The 22068-nt window shown below is 41.9% G+C and overlaps 1 protein-coding gene across 2 annotated transcripts in view; it reads left to right on the forward strand.

Moving 5' to 3' along the window:
* Nucleotides 1-22068, forward strand: part of ptch1 (patched 1) — a 72759-nt gene that overhangs the window by 45154 nt on the left and 5537 nt on the right. For both annotated transcript variants that reach the window (XM_084728707.1, XM_084728706.1), the window contains exons 13-20: nucleotides 252-370; nucleotides 1769-2435; nucleotides 3550-3859; nucleotides 5955-6097; nucleotides 13073-13256; nucleotides 14990-15270; nucleotides 18118-18255; nucleotides 18825-18967. In XM_084728707.1, the coding sequence (XP_084584833.1) occupies nucleotides 252-370; nucleotides 1769-2435; nucleotides 3550-3859; nucleotides 5955-6097; nucleotides 13073-13256; nucleotides 14990-15270; nucleotides 18118-18255; nucleotides 18825-18967 (1985 nt within the window). The remainder of the gene's footprint in view (nucleotides 1-251; nucleotides 371-1768; nucleotides 2436-3549; nucleotides 3860-5954; nucleotides 6098-13072; nucleotides 13257-14989; nucleotides 15271-18117; nucleotides 18256-18824; nucleotides 18968-22068) is intronic.

A 22068-nucleotide genomic window follows, 5' to 3' on the forward strand; every position in this document is an offset into this window, starting at 1 on the left:
TTATTTGTCTTTTAACCACTTACACATTATATCCACAATTATGATTGTTTTTCAAAAATCATATTGTGTTAATATTTTGTGAAAGCACAAATAGCTAACTCCACAATATTATACAGAGGTATTTGGTCAAAAATATTTGATTTTCACCCAGCTCTGTTTCAGCTGTATACTCAACACCTAAACCTTATCTTTCATAAAGACACATTTTTCTATATAATAAAATAATCTAATGTTTTCTGTGGTTTTTGCAGGCTGCAGTGGTGGTGGTGTTTAACTTCGCCATGGTGCTGCTCATCTTCCCCGCCATTCTCAGCATGGACCTCTACCGACGAGAAGACAGACGTTTCGACATTTTCTGCTGCTTCTACAGGTGTGCACAGACATCCAGACACACACAAAGACGCTCTGTCATTTCTGATCCAAGTCATTGCTCTCCAGTTCATTAATTCTTCCTTTCATGTGTTCCTCTGATCTCTTATCTGACGATGTGATTAGCACACAGTTATCTGAGGTGAGATATTAAGGTGAGATATCTTCACCTTAATCTCCCCTCAGTCAAAACCTAATTACTGCTTAAGCTGTCTGTTTTTGTCTGGCTGCTCGGTTGTTTGACTGTCTGTTTATCTGTCACAGTCTTTATTAAACTTCACCAGTCTGCCTGCCAGTCTGGGCATGCTTGTTGGCACAGCGATCATACAGATGTGCACACACACTATTAAATTTCCTTGTTGGGTCTCAGCACTATGTTTTATGCTGCTTGCAGAGGAAGAGGGAAGATTTAGAATAACACAGGCCTAATGAAAGATTTTTAACAAATTTAATGCAGTTAATCTTAAAATTTAATATATTTTTCTGCAGAGACTTATAACCTGAAAGTTTCCATTTAGAAACCATTAATTTAAAGGGATAGTTTGGCTTGTATGAGGTACTTATTGATAGTTAATGTATCACAGTAGATGGTGGTCGGCATGTCTCCAGTTTGGAGAAGCAGTGAGGAGTACCAGCAAGGAAGCTAAGAAATGTACTGCTGTGGACAGTGTCAGCAACAAGGGTATTTTAAGTCACATAAAAAAGGTCCCATTAAAATTTTTTAAATCAGTTTAAGGGCACCCTATATTTAGAATATTTTCACCACTTTACTTTGCCATCAGACAGCCTTTTTCCATGGTAAACCAACATTATAAAAGCATAATGATGCTCTCTCCAAACCAACCAAACCTCATAGACAAAATCTTGCAGAACACAGGAGTTTGGGTGTACTGCTGGCCCGATTTCTTTTTTGTGTAAAACAAATGAACAGATTTAGGAAGTAGTAGAGCATTAATTCCTGTGTTGGACTGTGGTTGGTGTGGTGAGAGCGAAAATTTGGCTTATATAACAGAAGTTTCCATCAGAAGAAGCTGTCTGGTGGAAAACTAAAGCTGAGAAAATATTCTAAATATAGCATACACTTGAATTGATTGATTTTTTTTAGATGGACGTTTTTTAAAACAGCAAAATACCTGCTGCCGCTGACACTGTCCACAGCAGTTCATTGCTTAGTTTCTATGCAGGTATGCCTCTCTGCTTCTCCAAACTAGGTGCATGTCGACTGCGATCCCTAACAGAGTGTCTATTGATAAGCACCTAATAAAACACCACTTCAAATAATCTGAACTATCCCTTTAACAAAATCTGATGACATCAGATTTTGTCTGTAATTTGTTTGTCTCTCCATATATTTTCTTTCGCTGGTCTGACATTTTTCCCACTGTCTTTACCTCTTTAGCCCATGTGCCAACCGTGTGATCCAGATTGAGCCTCACGCATATCTAGACGGGGCGGATGGGAGTCGCTACAGCCCTCCCCCATCCTATCGCACACCTCCTCCCTCATATCGTACGCCTCCCCCGAGCTACAGCAGCCCTCCTCCTTCCTACAGTAGCCACAGCTTCGCCCAGCAGACCCAAATCACCATGCAATCCACAGTGCAGCTCAGGACAGAGTATGACCCCCGCACTCAGGCCTTCTACACCACAGCTGAGCCCAGATCCCAGATTTCCGTGCAGCCCATGAACCCAGCTCCGACAAGGAGCAACCCTAACGACTATTACAGCAGCAACGCTAGTGGTAGCAGCAGCAGCAGCAACCTTAACAACAATAACAGCGGGAGTAGGACTAACGGGGGATCTCGAGGTTCTGCCACAGTCCCCCACCATCATCCTGCACCTCCTCCTGCTGCTCCGACTTCAAGTGCCATCTTAGCTCCTCAGGGTGACGTCACCTCATCAACTGGCCAGAGCCCGGAGAACAACAGCTCCACCCGTGACCTGCTGTCACAGTTTGGAGATGGCTCCCTGGGCCTGCGCTGCCTCGAGCCTCCCTGCTCTCGATGGACCCTGGCCTCATTTGCTGAGAGGCACTATGCACCTTTCCTCCTGCAACCCACCACCAAGGTGAGTTTAGTTTGTTTGTGTGAGTGAGTGACTGCAGAAAGACAGAGAAAAACTTCTGTGTGAGGTAAGAGTGTGCTGACTCACCGTGGTGATAATTTGAATGGTTGGATTAGTCACCAGAGCGAATAGTAGCAGGAAATCTGGGGTGGAGGTTGTGGTCATGTCCTATCTGAGTCACATAGAAGCACACACTCACATACGCACACAATCTGACCTCAGTGCAGTGGGTGGCCTGTCGTCTCAAAGCCTCCCAGAACTGAAATCATCCAGACATTATTAGAAAATCTTGGTCTTTTCATTTCAAACGTTTTTCCATATTACCAAATTGATTCATGCATTACCGTTATTGCTTTATGACTTAAAGGAAAAGATTTTTCAATACAACCCATATTTTATTTTCTTATTTTCTGCCCTTAATGGCAACATTGCATCAACTAGTGTGATGAGGCAAGAAACACAAGCAGTCAGGCGATCAGACAGTTAATCAAGACCTCTTTATTTTGGGGTAAATCAAAAATGAAAGCACTCAAAGTTTTAGTTATGGTTGGTAAACTTCATTGCAAGTGAAAACTGCTCAGAATTGAACCAAGAAGTCAACATGTAAACTTTTACAACAGACAGTTTTGATAACAGTTTTACCATTTGTCTTTGACTTGTCTTGAATGTTCAGAGCAAACAAAAATCTGAACACAAATATAAATTGCGGACAACCTGCTGCGCCATCTGAGTGAAGCTAACCGTGTCAGTGTGCCGTCTGGCATGCCTTATCTGTTGAATGTTTATTGATGTGCATACCATCAGGTCTGAAAAAAATTCTCAGGGAACACTGGCCTGTTACTGTTGTAGGTAATTTAAAGCAAGTGCCTTGTTTGATGCTATTTTAATTGTAGACTTTCTGTGTTCTGGTGAGTTTTGTGACACATTCCTTCAGTGCATCTTTTGGGATATGTTGCAGATACTCACCTTAAATGATCCATTTTATCCATACTGTATCTTCTCAGTCATTAGAGTATGTAACATGCTTTAAGTAGTAATTAGTGCAAGTTGAAACTGTCCTGCCATCACTCTGTGACTGCAGTGACTTGATTGATGAAGCTCCATCTTCCGTTTCCAGGTGGTTGTGATTGTCCTCTTCCTCTGCCTGCTGGGAGTCAGTTTATATGGGACCACCCAGGTGAGGGACGGCCTCGAGCTGACGGACATCGTGCCCAGAGAGACCAGCGAGTACGACTTCATCGGTGCCCAGTTCAAGTTCTTCTCTTTCTACAACATGTATGTGGTGACACAGCGGGCTGATTACGCCCAGAGCCAGCGTCTGCTGCACCAGCTCCACCAGAGGTTCCACTCTGTACGCTACGTATTGAAGGAAGACAACGGACAGCTGCCCCGCATGTGGCTTCACTACCTGAGGGACTGGCTACAAGGTAAAATTCAGGTTGATGTATAATTAACCTCAACCAAACTCCATATATCCGTTTTACAAGCTGTTTACTTCCTGTCAGTGCTGTAGTTATATTATCTTCACCCTCAGCCTTCATCCTTTACTTAGTTACTTTACTTTTCACAGTTATTATTAATAGTGTTTACAATTTGTTTGGTATTTGTTTGTTTGGTTTTTGAGCATTTTGAAAATCACCTCAGTATCTTAGATAACCATTAGCAACATTGGCTACCTAACATTATCATCTTTTTTCAGACAGAAACAAAATAAAACTCACCTAAAATGTCTTTTTCTACTGTCCGAGCATTCACCAACTCTGTTTTGGTCCAAACAAACCCTTTATTCACTGCATTAGATGTGAAAATATAACCAGGAGAGGAGCAAGATGAAGGTCAGACATCGTAGAAGCAGAGGGGAGAGACAGCCTGTAGAGCTGGGATATTTTCACACCTACCTCAGTGAATTAAGAGTTTATTTCAACCAAACAGAGTTAGTGATTGTTGGAGCAATGGAAAGATGAGCCACAATGTTTTTGGTGAGTTTTATTTTGTTTCTGTTGAGTCTGACTGAAGATCAGGCTAATTTTTCTAATAGTTATCTAAGACAATGAGGTCATCATCAAAATGCTCAAAAACCCTGTATACAAAGCAAGCTCTAAATACTATTAACAATATATACCAAACTAACTGAAAAGTGAAGTAACTAACTTGAGGATGAAAAATCATTTGTAAGTGAAGGTAACGTTACTATAGCAGTGACAGAAAGTAATCAGGCGTGCAGCACATAAAACATCACACTACATTATGCAAATAGAGAATAAAGAGGCTCTAAAATGTAGTAACATAATAATAATAATGATATGGTTGAGAGTCATTGTTGTAGCTCTTTAATTTTACCCACTACTGATGTCACACATGATTCTGTTATTAATCCCTTATTCAAAGTCAGTATTCAAGATAGTTTAGGCATGGGAATAATTTGCTTTCTCATGAAACAGTTTTGAGATCGTAATTTTCATCTGTGTTTTGACATGAATCTGCAGGAAACAAGATGTTGGGCAGAAGTTCAGAAGTAGGTGGGATTGCAAAATGTACACTGACAGTAGCCTGATTAAAATCACTTGTGTCCTCCATAAGTGGGTTTGATAGAGGAGGACGAGGTGGGAGGCCATATTTTCATACTTGGCTTTAGGCATAATACAGTATGTTAAAAACCTTTGGCAGTGGAAATAGTTGCAGATGATGCTGGCAGATACACTCATCCAACTCTTACTAGTGCTGCTCATGCTAGGGTTTGTCATTTTTTATTAAAATTTACTGCTGGTAAATGTTAAACATTTGGCATATAATAAGTAGTACACCACACCTTTAATTTTATGGGACCTTTAATGACTATTTTATGATAGCAGGATTCACTTTTGGGTGGTTTGCTAGTTGAATATCCATGAATATAAAGTGCCACTGAATATTATCCTCCGCATCTCAACACAAACCAAAAATGGGTCCATTTTCAGTGAGGAAGCGCTGACTCGCCGCTAACGATAAAACACATTGTGTGGGTCTGTGTGCGAGCCGGCCGGGAACCACACAGAGAGTGTGTGGGTGAGAGCGAGAGAGAGAGCTGTGTCTGATATTGCTCTCTGCGATGGTGGGACAAATTGGAGCCAGACAGGCCAAGGAACGAGACCCAAAACACATCTCCCACAGACACACCACAGCATGGGCCTTTGGGGGGAGGGGAGAGCCGAGAGGAGGGGAGTGATACACATATGGATTAGAGAGTAGTATAGAAAAGGAGACACATGTTATTGATATATTCCCTAATGATCGCTTTGAATCAAAAAGCAGCACATTTTAGGCTTTTGAAGTTTTGTTTAGTGGTTGCGAGTGGAGCCGAGTTATCATATTAAATCAATCAGGCTTATTACAGGGTTAGGCTTAGGTTGCAGTTGTTGTGTTATGCTGCGTTGTTATGTGTTGTGTTTTCTCGTTTTGCATAGGAGGAATGGAGATAACAGGGCATGCAACGTTTTCAGTAATCCACATCAAACCAGTCTGTCTTGTTGCGGTTTCCTGCAGGTCTCCAGCAGGCGTTTGACAAGGACTGGGAGGCCGGCCGCATCACCCTCAACAACTACAGGAATGGCTCCGACGACGGCGTCCTGGCATACAAGCTTTTGGTGCAGACAGGACGCAGGGACAAGCCCATCAACTTCAACCAGGTATGTTCAGGATTTTAACGGATAGTTAGTTAGATTATTTGATGCAGGGTTATATGCAGTATTTATCAATAGCCAGCATATTAGCTACAGTAGGTGGTGGATGGCAGGCCCCCAATTTGGAGAAGTAGAGAGGAGCACAAGCATGGAAGCTTAGTAATGTACTGCTGTGGACAGGGTCAACAACAAAGGTATGTCGAGCAGCTAGTTTGTTTGGTTTATTATGTGACTTGTGACTTATTATGTCCTTTAAGAGGATAGTTCAAATTTACAGAAATCACACAATAACAGATAAAGGCAGCAACTCCAATGTTCTGCAAGTTAAAATGACTGATTTCACCTATTTATTATAACCAGTTTGGTTGTTTTGGGAGAGTAATATTTCACTTGCACAACAGTGTTTTCCCTTCAGAAAAGGCTGTCTGATGGTAAAGTGTAAGAAAAAATTCCAAATATCACTCATTTGTTCTCACAATTAAAGGTGATTAAAAGTTATGATGAAGTACACACACACTGTATTTGAATGAAAACTGTTCAACATTAAGTGCAATCTGAGGATAGACTTGAGACGTACTGACACCATTGCCAGAGCTGTTTTGTTCCATTGTATGTGCATGTATATGTGTGTGTTTTCTTTTGTGTGATTGGTGCTGAAAGAGCCACACCCGGTTTAAAAACTGTCTCCCACTCCCCGTCTTTTTTCTCCTCTCTGTGTCTGTCTTCATCTTCTCTCTGTGATGACTTTACCGAGCCCAGGAATTTAAAGCTCTCACTGGGGCTGCAGCCTGCCTCTGAAAAACCTATTAACTCTTCATTTAAACCATTTGTCCCACTTAGTAGTTCTCTCTGTTGGGAGATGTGTATGCATGCAGTGCCTTGACAGTGAGATGTCTCCCCGTAGCATCAAACTTTTCAGTTTGACACTCTGTCAGGGATTCCAGACACAGTTCGTAGTATGAAAAGTTGGATGGCTGAAAGAAGTCTCCTGCAGGCCCCAATGGGTCTATAAATAATTAGCCTGGATTCCGCAAAGAATAATTAGAGCAGTCAAAATGAACTGGAATCACTAAGAAGTGGATTTATAACACAATTTTGCAACATATTTTTTGCATTTTTGGCAGATGATGAATTTAAGCGAGTTGGCTTCACTAGTATGTAGCTGAATGACGTGAACCTTTGAGGTTTAAAAGTGACACAGAAGTGCATTTAAACATCAGGGCCCTCTGGAAGTAATGTGACAGTCACTTTTACACAAAAGTCAATGAGTCATGTGAGGAAAGTTTTAAAGGGCTTTAAATTACATCTGAATCAGAAATTCCTTATTGATCCCTTACTGGGGGGAAATTGGGTTAGATTAATTCAATTCAATTCAATTCATCATCTTTATTGGCATGACTGCATAGATTATAGCTGCTGTATATATGCACACACACACACACACACACACACACACACACACACACACACACACACACACACATATTGATGCCAGTGTAAACCACAATGTTGCATTGTTGAATTACTGCATACATTTACTACTTATAATGTACTGTTAGATAAATTTTGCACTGTTGAAGATATACAGTAAGAGCTTGGTAATATGGCTTACAAATAATATCATGATATTTTAGGCTTATGTCATGATATGTAGCTCGACATACAGATTTTTTACAATAACCGACCATAAATTCTCAAATAGTGATAAACTTAGAGAATATGATGAATTGCTTTAGATAAAATTAGCCAACAGTAGCAGTAACAGTCAAGCAAGACTGGGCAATATGGACAACATCACAATATTTTTGACAAGATACTGGTGCTTTCAAAATATTGATATAATATCTCTATATTGTCCAGCCATCAAATAAATGATAATTAGCTGTTGACGGGTAAAATAAATACAAAGGCCAGTGTATAGACTCAGGGTGTCTGACACCACGAAGGAGGAGTTGAAAAGTTTGATGGCCACAGGCAGGAAGGATTTCCTGTGACGCTCTGTCTGTGGTACATGTTGATGGAAATAAAATAAAGCATCCACCGAATGTAGAGGAAAAGTTTCTTCTTTTCCCTCTACTGAAGTCAATAATCCACACCATCTTGCAAAAGTAGTGTAATGAAAATGATTGCTTGTGTTATTTGCTCACTCTGGTTTGGAAGTCTGTGAACCCTACTTTGGTAGAGAGCCTACAACGTTTTGCCGTCCAGTGTTTTGAGTGCAGTGCGTCACTTTTTGGGTAGAAAAGCGCCCAGATTTCATCACTAGCGCTGAGCAGAGCCACAAGAAGTGCATGACATTGTGTTTCCAAAAGGCTCTGCCTGCACAGAGACTGCTGGAGCTGTTGACATTGTACCTCAGCTGAAGTCAAAAGAAAGAAAATACAAGTGAGTGTGTAACAGAGTTAAACCTCGACCATAATCATCTGAAAAACTCCAGTTCAGCCGTTGAAGTTCACCTCGTGTCCCAGCCAGTGTGGAACTGGACGGGTGTTTGACATCCAACAGTGACACAAGTGAAGATAGTGAGCAGGAGGTCTAGAGAGGAGCTCAGAGGAAGGTCAAATCTGGTTGGTTCTCTGTCAGCAGAAAGACACCAACCAAGCTGATAATGAGAGCGAGCGGATGATAAGCAGGAGGAAATGAGGGGAAAGATTGTGTTCGTGGAGCTGAGAAAACCTGCTGAGCTTCAGTTTAGTTTAGTACCACCTCCAAAAAACAACATACATGGATGCATGGCTGCATTCTTTGGCAGGAAACAGCGAACACAGAAGATAAGGCACTGGAGAAATATAAAAACAAAATTCTTGGCCAGGATGCCTGCAAACCCGAAACACAAAACAAGCCATGTCCTTTTCAACGCTGAGATCGCTTTCCTCGAAGATAATTAACTGTGACATATAGCTCCACTGTGTCTTGTGTTTATTTATGTTTAGAATTCGTGTGCGAGTCTGCGTTCAACTCGTGCATGTCTGCAGTTTTACTTCTAGATGTTTGTTTTTGCCTGTTTCTCTTACCCACTGAGCTCCACTGCGGCAGCACAGTACTCTTCCCGTCCCTTCCACTGGTCGGCAGGAAGCGGAGGCAGACCTGGTGTGCGGCCCTGTGACATCACTTCCTGTGCCTGTGAGGGAAGTGTATTTGCCGTGAGGCGTGGGGGCCGCCAGCAGAGTTGCCTGGGCTTCCCGTGACAGCTTGAAGACATACAGTTGTTGCGTATCCCGCTGTTAAATTCAATCCAGATCCTCTGGAATCCGGCTCTCTTTCTTTCCCCCTCTCCCTCTAACTCCCTGTCTCTTCCTCCCTCCCTTTCCCTCCCTCCGTGCTCCTCTGCTATGTCCTCTTTCAATGAGGGGAGCTGAAACACGTGGTTTCTTTGAGGCAGCTCTGTGTGTGCATTTGTATGTTTTGAGTGTGTGTTCTGCTTTTGTCTGTTGAGCAGCAGTAGCTGTTTTTTGGGCCTCAAAATGAGGACCAGATCTTTTCCAACCCTGGCAAATTGCAAAGCTAGATGTTTTATTTTGATATGCCACTCCATGGATCTGTGCAGAGGTGTTCTGCCTTTGATCTGCTGCTGCTAACATTTCTCTCCGTGCTGGGCGACCATTCGTTCCTTATGGCCTGGCCTGGAATCATACACTCTTAGAAATAAAGGCCCTTCTACTAAGAACCCTTTTATATTCCAATGGTTTTATCTCAAACCCACCCAGGGGCTTCTATCTATATTCAGTGGGTGTCATCTAGAGCCCACTGAAAAGAGTACTTCAGGGATTTTAACAATCCTTGAAGAACTTTTTCTTCTGGACACAAATGGTCCTGGTAGAACCTCAGACCTTCAGGCAGAATTCTGTTTATTTATTATTCTTATTTCTACGTGCGTGTGCAGTACTGTCTGTGTGTTGGTGTGTGTGTGTGTGTGTGTGTGTGTGTGTGTGTGTGTGTGTGTGTGTGTGTGTGTGTGTGTGTGAGAAAACAGAAAGATAAAGCTCTGGAGGAGGTGGGTGTGGAAAGAAGGAGGAGGTGGAAAATTTAAAAGTGCTAGGGAAGGTCATGCTAATGCTATCAAGAGCACTTTTCTTCTCAGGGCCGGGTTGGTCTGTGGCGCCGGGCATTCTGGGTACCCGTAGGGGTCAGGAGAAGCAAGTGTGAGCAACATTTGTACAGATGTTGTGTTATTTTTATAGCTCTACTCCATTTGCTGGGTGGCATTTCCTTCAGTGTTAACAACCAGGTTAACTGCACACAGACGCGCTCAGGGACTCCAGCCAATTTTTTTATTGTTACGCTAAGTCAAGCAATTTTTTTCTCTCCCCACCCCCCATCACCAAACCCCTCCCATTTCTTTCTGCATCCACCTAACCCCATGAGTCCAGCTTCACCCCCAAAAACTCTCCCTGCCTCTGTGAAGGAGGGATTTATGTTTCCTAGAAAGGAGAGTGGCAGAGTGGTGTGCAGTAAAGTAATGGTTTTACCTCTCAGGAGGTAGTATGTTAAGGCTACACTCCTCTGTTTTCACATGGGAGGGTGGCGAGACACCCGTTCTTGTCTACCTACTGACCACAGCCGTCACAGCACATAACACACAGACTGAAACAGCTTGAGAACAATCTGCAATTAGACAGAAATGCTCAGCATGGGTTTGGTCTTATTCATAGTGGGTGGATGGCAGGAGTTTAGCCACAGGCTAACAGAAACTTTGTAACATATTTGTTTTTATCACCCAGCTCTGGTTTTCTAAAACTGAGACTGACTACAGTGTGAGGGAATCCAAGCAAACGATGTTGTGCTTCTAATTTTGGATTTGTGAGTGCTAGCAGCTCTGTGAGGCTTAAGACCATCAACGCCAAGAACTATAACTATGAAAATATTGTTAAAAAAAAAAAAAAAAAAAAAAAAGCTCTAACTCACCGGGATGGCAGAGTCCATACCACAACTATAAAGCTGTGATCCAGACTCCTCTGTCAACTTAAAGTTAAAACGATTTTTACAACTGCTTTAGGCTTAATGCAAACACCAGTATGCTAACATAATAACATTAACAAGGTTAACATGCAAATGTGTACCATGTTCACCATTTTCAATTAATATATTAGCATGCTAACATGCTGAAGATAATAGGACAACGAAGTCTAAAAATAATGAGTCAACAATGAATTTCACATGGTAGTTCAAACCCATGTGATTAGCCCATTCATCCACCACAACCTGCTTCTGTCACTCTTTATAGCATGTCATCTAACTTCCTAAAGCCAATTTCTGACAGAAAGCCCTTTTAGCCACCATGATGGTTGTTTAAAAGTAAAGGTCAAAGTCATTAGAATTCTTCCTGAGTAGGACATGAGTTACAGTACTGGATTTCATAACTATCCAGGTTGAGGTGTCTGGACCAAAGTGGTGGACCGATCTACTGACAAACCAACCGACCAGTATTGCCATCCCTAGAGCCATGCTCATAGCACAGCCAAAAATACTAATAATGTTGCCACTGATTAATTTTACTCAGTTGTCAAAACAGTACAGAAAGTCATAATACACCCTTTGAGCAACGGCACAGTAACCAAAACACCAGATTAGATATACCAATATATTGATACATTTCCCACTGTTGAAATTAAGAGGACTTGGCAGCTCATTCATCTTCAGCAGCTGCTTCTTGACAGAAAAGTGCTGCAAGGCTTCCTTCATAAATTTATTCAGAGTGGTCAGGACATTGGGCCTGAGGTTGGCCAGCCAATATCTACTATATGTAAAGGGAGAAGCTGATTCAACATTTTCCATGTTTTAATGTGGCATGATAATTCTGGGAAGCTGTGATGAGAAGTACGGGAATTTTCAGAAAGGCAACCAGTGTTTGACTTGTTGATTTTTCTTTGGTTGGAAAGAGAGAGGGACCAATATTTGACTCTTATTTTGAAAGCTGCTCCGTTCTCTTGCACTCATGCATGTGTATAAATAAGCATTTCTGTGGTCAGCTCACCTGTAGAATGTTTTGCTTAAACATGTCTTCTTTCCACAATACCTTTTCACATCCAATGCAGCAATATGATTTCATATGCAAGCTCTACCTCACTTTTCTGACCTCGAATGCACTTTTTCCATTTGCTACTTATTCCGTTTTCAAATTTCAGAATTGGCTTTGTCCAACGCAAATGTGAGGGATGTAATTTACTCCTCTAAATGCATGCATGTATGAATCTGAAAGATGTAGTTTTAAGAGACAGTTTGGATTATTTAAACTGGGGTTGAATGAGGTACTTATCAATAGTCACTTAGCACAGGGGCACCAGCATCAGTATCGGATCAGTATCAGTTTAAGTGTATGCTATATTTACAATATTTCACCACATTACTTTGCTGTCAGACAGCCTTTTCTGACATGAAACCACCGTTATACAAGCCAAATATCCCTTCCTCCCCCAACCAACCAAACTCCACAGGCCAAATCTGTGATTTTACCTCCCAGAACACAGGAGATGCTGGTCTACCGCTGCCTCGATCTGTTAGTTTGTTTGTGTTACTGTGTGACTTTGGTGAACCTGAATTATCCTTTTTAAAATGTAGAAGTCACACAATAACACAAATAAAGTAACAGATCAAGGTGGTGATAGACCAGCAACTCCTGTGCTCTGCAAGGTAAAATTATTTATTTTGCCTATGGAGTTTAGTTGGTTTGGAGAGAGTGATGTTTGGCTTGAAAAACAGTCGGAAAAGACTGTTTGTTTAGCAAAATAAAGGGGCAAAAATATTGCAAAATCATTGATTACGCTTAAACTGTTTTTTTAGGTAGACCTTGTGGCTAAAATAAACTTTTTATGTTGATCCCATTCACAGCAATACATTGAATACTATGAATAGTTTCTTCGTACAATCCTATGTCAAATAATCCAAACTATCCCTGTATGAGAATACAAGAGAACAGAACTTGATCCTCTACATTCATAATTATGGTACCATCATTAATTCCTCTCCTTTTTCTTTTTGTAGTTGACTCGTCAGAGGCTTGTGGATGCAGATGGCATCATCAACCCTGGGGCTTTCTACATCTACCTAACCGCCTGGGTCAGCAATGATCCTGTGGCGTACGCCGCCTCGCAGGCCAACATTCGCCCACACCCTCCCGAGTGGCTCCACGACCGTACCGACTCCATGCCCGAGACACGCCTCAGCAGTAAGTCGACATGCCTTAAGTTCACAAAATATGCTAGAATGAAGTGAAAGGAAATTTCAATAATAATGTTGTTTGCTTCGACAAATGAAGCTAATTTGAAATGTTAAAGTTCATACCTGCTGCACGGTCCAGTTGAACAAATTACATTTACTAACTGCTTACTGAAATCCGAAGCCAAACTTTTGTGGGGTTCAAGGCGGCTGCTACATGTGAGCAGTGTTTACCTCTTGTGGTTTGAGTTATTGCTCCTTGTCTGCCTCTTAGCTTTAAGTGAGGTAGTAGACTTTACTGTACCACTGCGGTGTGTGTGCATTTGTGTGTGTGTGAGCTCAGGTTGCAAGGCTGAGGACCAAGACACGGCTGACTGTGGTTCTTCTAATGGTGCCTGTGGTGAATGCTATAATCCTGGCTATCATGGGGCCCAAGCATTACACACACACACACATGCACACACGCACATTATTAAAACTCAGTGACCCCAAACACTACACACACCCTGTTCTCATTTCCCTACCACACACACAGACTGTAACTCACATAAAAAAGAAGTACAGTCATGTTGTTGTTTGATTCCAGCCTGTGATTTGGTACAAGTCAGGAAGTGCTCCGCGGGGGAGGAAAATGATTGGATAACAAGGAGAGACTGGGTTTGGGTGGGAAGCACAATTGGATAACAAGCAGGAAGTCCTTTACAGGGGGGAATATGATTGGATAAGCAGCGTGAAGTGCTTGGCTGTGCGGGAGCCCCCCGGAGCAGATCTGTGTTGGCCGAAAGCCAGCTGGTGTCCTAATGGAAATTTATAGTTGAGATTATAATGGGCCAAACCATGTTAGCAAGTGCTCCTGTCTGACCCTGCAGGCACTGTGGAATATACACACTCACACCAAGACTAGACAATCCGAAAACATGAGTTTTTATAAGACGAAAGATAGTTAAATAGTAAGATAGATGGATAGATGTGGAGTTACAGAGTGAATCTATGCAGCAGTGTGTTTTTAATTACAGAATTTTGAATGAGTCCACTGTTGTCAGCACCAAATATGACTTCATAGCGGAGTGACAGGCAGGTATGCGTGTTTATGCATCTATATTATGCTTTATGTGGCAGTGCTAACTTTAGGGTGTGGTAATGGCGGTGATTCTGACATTGTAATTACCGTGAATCAACGTTCACTCTGACACTCTGCTGTGTCTGGAACTGATAGGCCCTCATTAGCCAGGCTGGGCCACAGACCGGCTGGGTTTGAGTCAATGGAGCTCTGTTTCACACTGCTCCGCCCACCCCCACCCCACACGCACACACACACACTCACACACACACACACTCGGCCACAGATGTAGCTACTCTTGGAGCGAGGATGGATTAGGGAGGGAAAGCCTTGATATTGGTGGTTTGGCTGCAGAGTCTGAAATTATTTCTGCAGATACACTAAATGATCAGAAGGCAACAGTAGTTAATCAGAATAGACAAATATCATCTGCAGATGTCATTGATGCCATTGTTGATTTATCTGATTACTTCCTTAATGTTCCTCAGTAATCTGTTTCTCTGAATTGAAATTTCATTGAGTTGCATGGCCATGTGGCTCCCAAGGCCCTAAAGTGCAAAATCATCACGTATTGCTGCATGGGGTCCAATAAAAATGTTGTGGGGATTACAGCTGAATAAAGATTAAGTTATGTATTTATATACTAAACAAACTGACCTTCCTCTTATTGTCTCTCCGTCCAGTCCCGGCTGCTGAGCCCATCGAATACGCACAGTTCCCCTTCTACCTCAACGGGCTCCGGGAGACGCCGCAGTTTGTGGAAGCCATTGAGAGTGTGCGGGCTATCTGCAGCAACTACAGCAGACAAGGCCTGCCCTCCTACCCCAACGGCTACCCTTTCCTCTTCTGGGAACAGTATGTTAGTCTGCGCCACTGGCTCCTGCTGTCCATCAGCGTCGTGCTCGCCTGCACCTTTCTGGTCTGTGCCCTCTTCCTGCTCAACCCTTGGACCGCCGGCATCATAGTGAGTGTTGGAGAAAATGAACAGACAATAGACGCACACTTGGTTGATACTGGCCAAATAAATATAGAATGACTATCAAGTCATATTTGAAATTTAAAAAAGCAAGCAAGCTAGCTGCTGATGTTCAAGCTAGCTGCTGCTGTTGCAAATGAAATCCTGCAGTTTGACCATTTCCTTTTCACACAGCTGTATCGTTACCTTCAGGGCATGTCAATCAAGTAAAATTTACATACCAAAGCAACGCAAACACACACTGGCAACAAGTGTCACAACAAGCAGCACTGCAGTATAACTAGAAAGAAACATGCAAAAACAGTTACTGGCATTCAACCTACTACCCTCATTGCTTGGTTGGCTTCAAATGAGGCTTAAAATTTACAGTTTCTCTTGGCTGTCCCTCAATATTACAGCATTAGTCCAACATGACCCCTGCCTGCAGTTCTAGTCACATTAGCCACACCACATGCTAACAGTTCAACAGGTTAACCCATGAAATAAACAGTAAAACAACATAAAACATGACAAAACTTACAGCTTCTAAGTTGAGTCTCAGACAACCAGTATTGACCTATCTTTGAGTTTGAACTGTCACAGGCCCTTGTATTGCTTGTCCATTTTGAAGCATTTATTCATTCATTCAACATGCACTGAGAGTTACAACAAGAAGGATCCAGCCTCATGAAAAAAGAAAAAACATGAACATAGCAGTTGTTGTGGTTGCTTGCAGTCCCCTGCGGTAGGTTTGTCAAAAGCAAGGTATTTCAAATTTGCGGTCAGTGCGACAGACCTATTTGATAGTTTAGTGGAGTATGTTACAAACAGACCGTCTCCTTAACACGGAGAGGCAGAAACCCCAACTTTCAGTTATTAAAAAAATCTCTTTCCCTGTGCTCCTCCCTTTATTTCCTGGCTTTTATGTGTGGTCCAGAAGGCATCTCAGAGAGGAGAGAGTTGGAAAGGCAAAGGGGCTGCTGTGTGTTATTGTAGCCCCAGTCACCAGTGTTTATCTTGTGCTGTTTTGTTAGGACCAGTCTGTTTAGTCTAGTCCAACACTCCCAGACACCATCACTGAAATAAATGGGGAGAGGACACAAAGTTGCTCAGGCAACTTGCTCCCACTCTAAACCTATAAAAAGTTTGATTTTATTTCCATCCTCCACACTCCTTCTCTACCCCGTCATCTCGCAAGAGCAGTTTCCAGGGATACACGCAACATGCGTTCACACACACAGACACACGCTTTGAGCACAAACGCAGATATGTATATACTTGCACACATGCAGCCTGAACGTGTAAACACGCAGGTACATAATTCACACAGAAACACATACACAGAGCGCTCTGGTTTTTCTCTCTGGTGGGTTGTATTTTACGACAGGCAGTGGCCAGGCCACCCGAGCCCTTAAACAGGGGAGGAGGGGACCTCATGTTCATCCTTCAGGCTTTACTAGCAAGATCAAAAGACAAGTTATGGAGAGGCGTCAAGTTTAACCATTTGCTCTGTCCAGAACCAGACCACCGCCAACCCTACAACGTCAAACCCTCAACCTGAAGCCCTTTCAGACCCTCTCAGCTATTTGCCCTGAAATCCATCTTAACCACATACTCAGAGGCCCGTTTAAAACCTGCTGTCTACTGCTTAGATTTATACTGATGTTTCTAAGCCATCTCATATTGAGCTTCAGCTTATCCCCATAGGAGAACCCTCTTTGGCTCCTGGTAGAACCTTTTATGAAGGTTCATCTTGAAACTTTGTGTGTGCATTTCCACCATTTCCAAGCTGTGGCTCTTGAAGTGGTTGCATTCAAGATTCCTGGAACATTGGCACTTCCACCAGTTTTAAGTGGAACCTTTCAAGGACTGCATTTAGAACCCACCCAAGGGTTTCTTCCAAGATGCCTTTTATATTCCAAGGGTTTCATGTGGAGCCCACCCAGGATTTTCTGTGTAGAACCCTTTTATATTTCATATTTTGTCTCTGGAACCCAATCAAGGGGATCTAAAAATATATTTTAGAAGGGTTTCATCTATAATAATCTTATTTTGTGAAGGGTGCTACCAAGAACCGTAATGTATTCTACAAATGAGGCAAAAATGGTTATCATCATCATTTGAACGATCTATGTTACAGTGACTATAGTTTAAATCGAGAAAACATGCTTTCAGCAATCCTAGAAAAACTCTTTCTTCTAAGAAGGGTTCTTTGAATGAAAAGGATTCTTAATGGAACTCCTAGACCCTCAAAGAATCCTTGACAAACCCTTTCTGGTTCTTCTGAAGCAAATGGCTCCTGGTAGAACCCTTATTTCTGAGAGTGTGTCCATGTTCCTGATTGCGATCTTATCTGTGGGAAAACTGTGACTTAAATGAAAAAAAAAAAATAAAAATACAGGAACGTAGTTCCCAAGATGCACTTGATTGTGACCTCCTTATGGACACACGCACTGTTTTCCTGCACACTGTATATGCACACATACACATACTCATACACACAGCTCCCCTCCACTGCCCACCTCAGCCCTTTTCAAAGGATTTGGGCCCCATGTAACCTGACACCTGTCAGCTGATAATGGCATTTACTCCCAGCTCCTGTCCCACTCTGTACTGAAGCCTCCACACACACATCAACATACACATACTTCACCCACATGCATGGTTACTACTCAACACAACTATAAGATAGAGATACTCACACCTATCATCCTCAAGTATCACTGCCTGTTGTATTATTATCTGTCTTGTGTACATCCATGGCCCAGGTCAAATGTAAATTCACTCTGTACATTCAGTGAATAATATTCATCAAGTGCCTTCCCTTCTAACCGAAGCTCCTTCTTTCCCCTTCAGGTGTTGGTGCTTTCTCTCATGACTGTGGAGCTGTTTGGCTTCATGGGGCTGATGGGAATCAAGCTGAGTGCTGTTCCTGTGGTCATTCTCATTGCCTCTGTCGGCATTGGAGTGGAGTTCACCGTCCACGTGGCCCTGGTAGGCATAGTGAAATAAATACATAAATACTCAGGGTCAGTGTATGCTAAAATTTGAATTATGGGACCATTCTTCAGCTCGCAGGAAAGCTAAAATGTAGGAATGTACAAGATATCGAGTATCATGATAATACAGTAACAAAACTATATCATAATGTAACAATACCAGACCAGACCATCATTTACAGTGATGTTACTTGGTTAATCATTTTTATTTTATTTTATAAAGGGACTGCTACCAACTGCTGCATTGTTCTTGTTTTGCATTGTACATACATTATTCAAACATTAATTGCCAAAGACAATTCGTAACATTTTTTTCACATGATATTTATAATTATTATTATTTATGGATTTTCATTTTTTATTTCATCATATTTATTATTTTTTGATTTTGCTATAAATAAGTTGTGGACTTTCTAGCATGGTATTGTTGTACCTTGAGTTATGTATTGTTGCATTCTTCCTAAAATGTTGTTGAATAATTTTTTTTTGTAATGGTTTTAAAATCAGTAATCCCCTCACAAACAAGGCACAAATGACGTTTTTGTGTGTTTCTGTGTGTTGTAGGCGTTCCTGACAGCCATAGGGGATCGTCACAAGCGGGCAGTGCTGGCACTGGAGCACATGTTTGCTCCGGTGCTTGATGGAGCCTTTTCCACCTTATTAGGTGTCCTGATGCTCGCTGGCTCTGAGTTTGACTTCATCGTCAGGTGAGCACAAAAATCAGAAAATCTCACATGCATTTAGCCAAATATATAAGCACACAGGACTGCACGCACAAAGGTTATCTCATGGCGTCTTTGTGGCGTCAGTAGACCGTTGAGACCATGCCTCAGCCTGTATGTCACATAGGAATCTACCTGAGACACCAATCATGCATGAAGGCTCTTCGCTCTCCTCCTCCGTCCCCTCCCTCAATCTCTTTCTTGTCTTCCACCCACATCTTCCCTTTCACCCTCTGTAAACCTCATCCCTTTTCCAGCTACCAGTGACATACCTTTTTTTTTTGTAGAATTCTGGGGGCTTTCGCTCCAAGAAACATCATAAACAAAGCCTTTATCTTTCTCCACCCTCCTCTCCCCTTCTGTCTTTTCTTTCATCCTCCTCTAGTGTCTCTCATACCTGACATTTTAAGGGAAACCAGGGGAAGGATGGAGAGTTGAAGGTCAGGAGAACGAGGAGGAGGAGGGCTGTAGGAGGGAGTAGCTGGAGAAGCAGAGAGAAACAAAGTGAAAGAGAGTGAGCAGGCAAAGTCTTCTGGTTTTTGTAATCTCCTTCAGTTAGTTTAACTGCCCCCGCTACACATTTATAAGCATGGGAAAGAGTAATGGGGTGGGGGGCAAGAGGGCAGTTGTGGAAAAGACAGGAGAAGTGGAAATTAAAACAGACACACTGTGGGGGCTCTGCGTCGGTGGCTCCTTTTGTGCGTAAGCATCAGACAGAAAGGTAGCGACCAGCTGCCATACGAGGGAGGAAAATTAATGATTCTTGAGCTGGGAGTATTATGAGAAGTTTCCAGTGAGCTCAGTGAATAACTTAACATAGCTGAGGTAGCTATATAATTTGGTTGACCTGCTCCTTTAAAAGAAAAAAAAACATTTCAAAGAAAAAGTCTATTCCTGCACACACTTAACACCTCTGCCTTGATTTATTAAAAAAGGGCAGGCGCTTCAGTCAAAAGAACTTTTCTTAAGACATGGCAGTCACAATGTGACATAGTGCTTAAATATATCCCATAATTCTGTGTTAGTCCACAGCTGTGTTGGAGATGTCTGTAGTCATATACACACAGTTCACTCATTTCAAAGCCTCAGCTATCAAACTCTAAATTAATTAAAAAATGAAAAAAGAAAGAAAATTAAGTCAATAAAAATAAAAAAGTAAATAAATAAAATTCATAATATAATAAAATAAAAGAATTATACAAAAATGAGAAAATATAAAATAATTTTAAAAAGGTAAAAAAAATAACATTTTAAAAATAATATTTAATTAAAAAAATTAAATGAAATAAAAATGATAAATGATTGAATTTCCAAATTCAATTGATTTATTATTATATACATACGACTTAGTCTGCAGTATATCAACATAAATCCCAAACTTTTTTAACTTTTTAAATAAATTTTTAATAAATTATTGCAGAGGACAAAACATATATATAATATATTTGCCTCCACCACAAGACAGACCAACAAGTTGGTGTGTGTGTTGCCTTCTGCTAACCTGCTCCTTTAAGAAAAAGGCGCTGTGAAGTCCGTGTGATCTAAAAGCACACAAACTCCCATCATGTGCACAGGCCTGCACTCATGCATGCACACACACACACCAACCTGCTCCCCAACCTTGTAATCATGGGGGTCACTGATGGCGTGCCTGCCAGGGAGAGCACCCACAGATACACACTCAGAGAGACACACACAAACAGACACACACACACACACAAACACAGGGAGGCCTATAGACCTTCTCTCCTCACCTCCAGTGGTGTGCTCTGGTTTCTGGCTCAGTCCCGGGCCTCCATTTAAAGGTTCTGCTGTTGTCTGAGCAAACAAAGCTGCGGCCCAAGACGGCGCAATAACAACAGGACCGGCTCGTATTTTTCTGCTTGCGCCGAAAGAAATGTTTCCCCGACTTTCCCCCGTCAGCCCTGTGAATGTTTTCACTCTAAACAGCCCGGCGGGGCACCGAGCCTGGTATGTGGGCCGCACGCGTGCATGTGTACATGTGTGTGAATATATGTGGGTCCAAAGGTGACGTGGCGTTTACCCCTCCTGGTGCGTGTGGAAATGCTAACCATAGCGATGACACAGTTATTTCAGTTCCACTTAAAGATACAAATCTGATAATCCAAGTCAGTGGAGGATGGGTTGGTGGGCTTTAAATACTGTATAGTGCATTTATGGTGTGTATGTATAGAGCTTTACCAAACAGCAAGTCAAAGGTCCGAACTGGACTCGAGTCACATGTCTTAGACTTAAGTCAGACTGGAATTTGATGACTTTAGAATCACCAAAATCAAAAAAAACTTACAGGTTGGCTTAGACTTTATTTCCAGTGACTCATGGCTTCACTTGAACTTGAGCCTTTTGACTTTAAAATACCTGATACCTTCCCTCAAAACCAAAGATTTAAAAGTATGTTATTTAAATGTGTGCCATGAATTGGTTCATTTCCCTTCGTTTCCTGAATCAACTAACGTTACTGCTATTCATTCTCGGCAACTTGACACATCATTGCTAGATCCACTTTGTTTGAACTAATCCTACAACACTGGAGTCGTCAACAGAAAACGAAATGCAGTATACAAAACATGCAAATTGAAAATTACAGATGGAGATGCAACAACCTCTGTGTTTTGTGACTTGTTTGCCAGAGGTGTTTTCTCTCATCATTCCATGTGCCTTAGGGCTTAGCACATGTAAAAGAACAGAAATCATAAATCAAGGTGATAGATGTCGATCGTCTTTCCCCATTTACTAGAAAGGTGCAAATGCACAGGTACTTTTGGCCATTTTCTTTGCAAGTTTATTATATTATAAAACTGCAGTTGCCATATGCATTGCTATAAAATACTTTAACCTTTGTGAATTAAATTAAGTGGAAAACAGCAACACCAGGTAGAAAGCACAGATCTGGTTTAGAGATTGTATTTTCTTCCTAGTGTCCTGGAATTGATTCATCTCGTGGCAGTCGGTCCATATCCAATGTACTGCCAGCTTACCACCAACAGTCAGGCAACAGCAGGTGGTCCTGTCCTCAAGTCACATTGATCACTGAAGTCATTGTAGCTTGTCTCATTGTTGCAGGT

The sequence above is a fragment of the Lutjanus erythropterus genome, chromosome 10 (assembly GCF_056507025.1).
Source record: "Lutjanus erythropterus isolate fLutEry1 chromosome 10, fLutEry1.hap2, whole genome shotgun sequence".
Classification (NCBI taxonomy): domain Eukaryota; kingdom Metazoa; phylum Chordata; class Actinopteri; order Lutjaniformes; family Lutjanidae; genus Lutjanus; species Lutjanus erythropterus.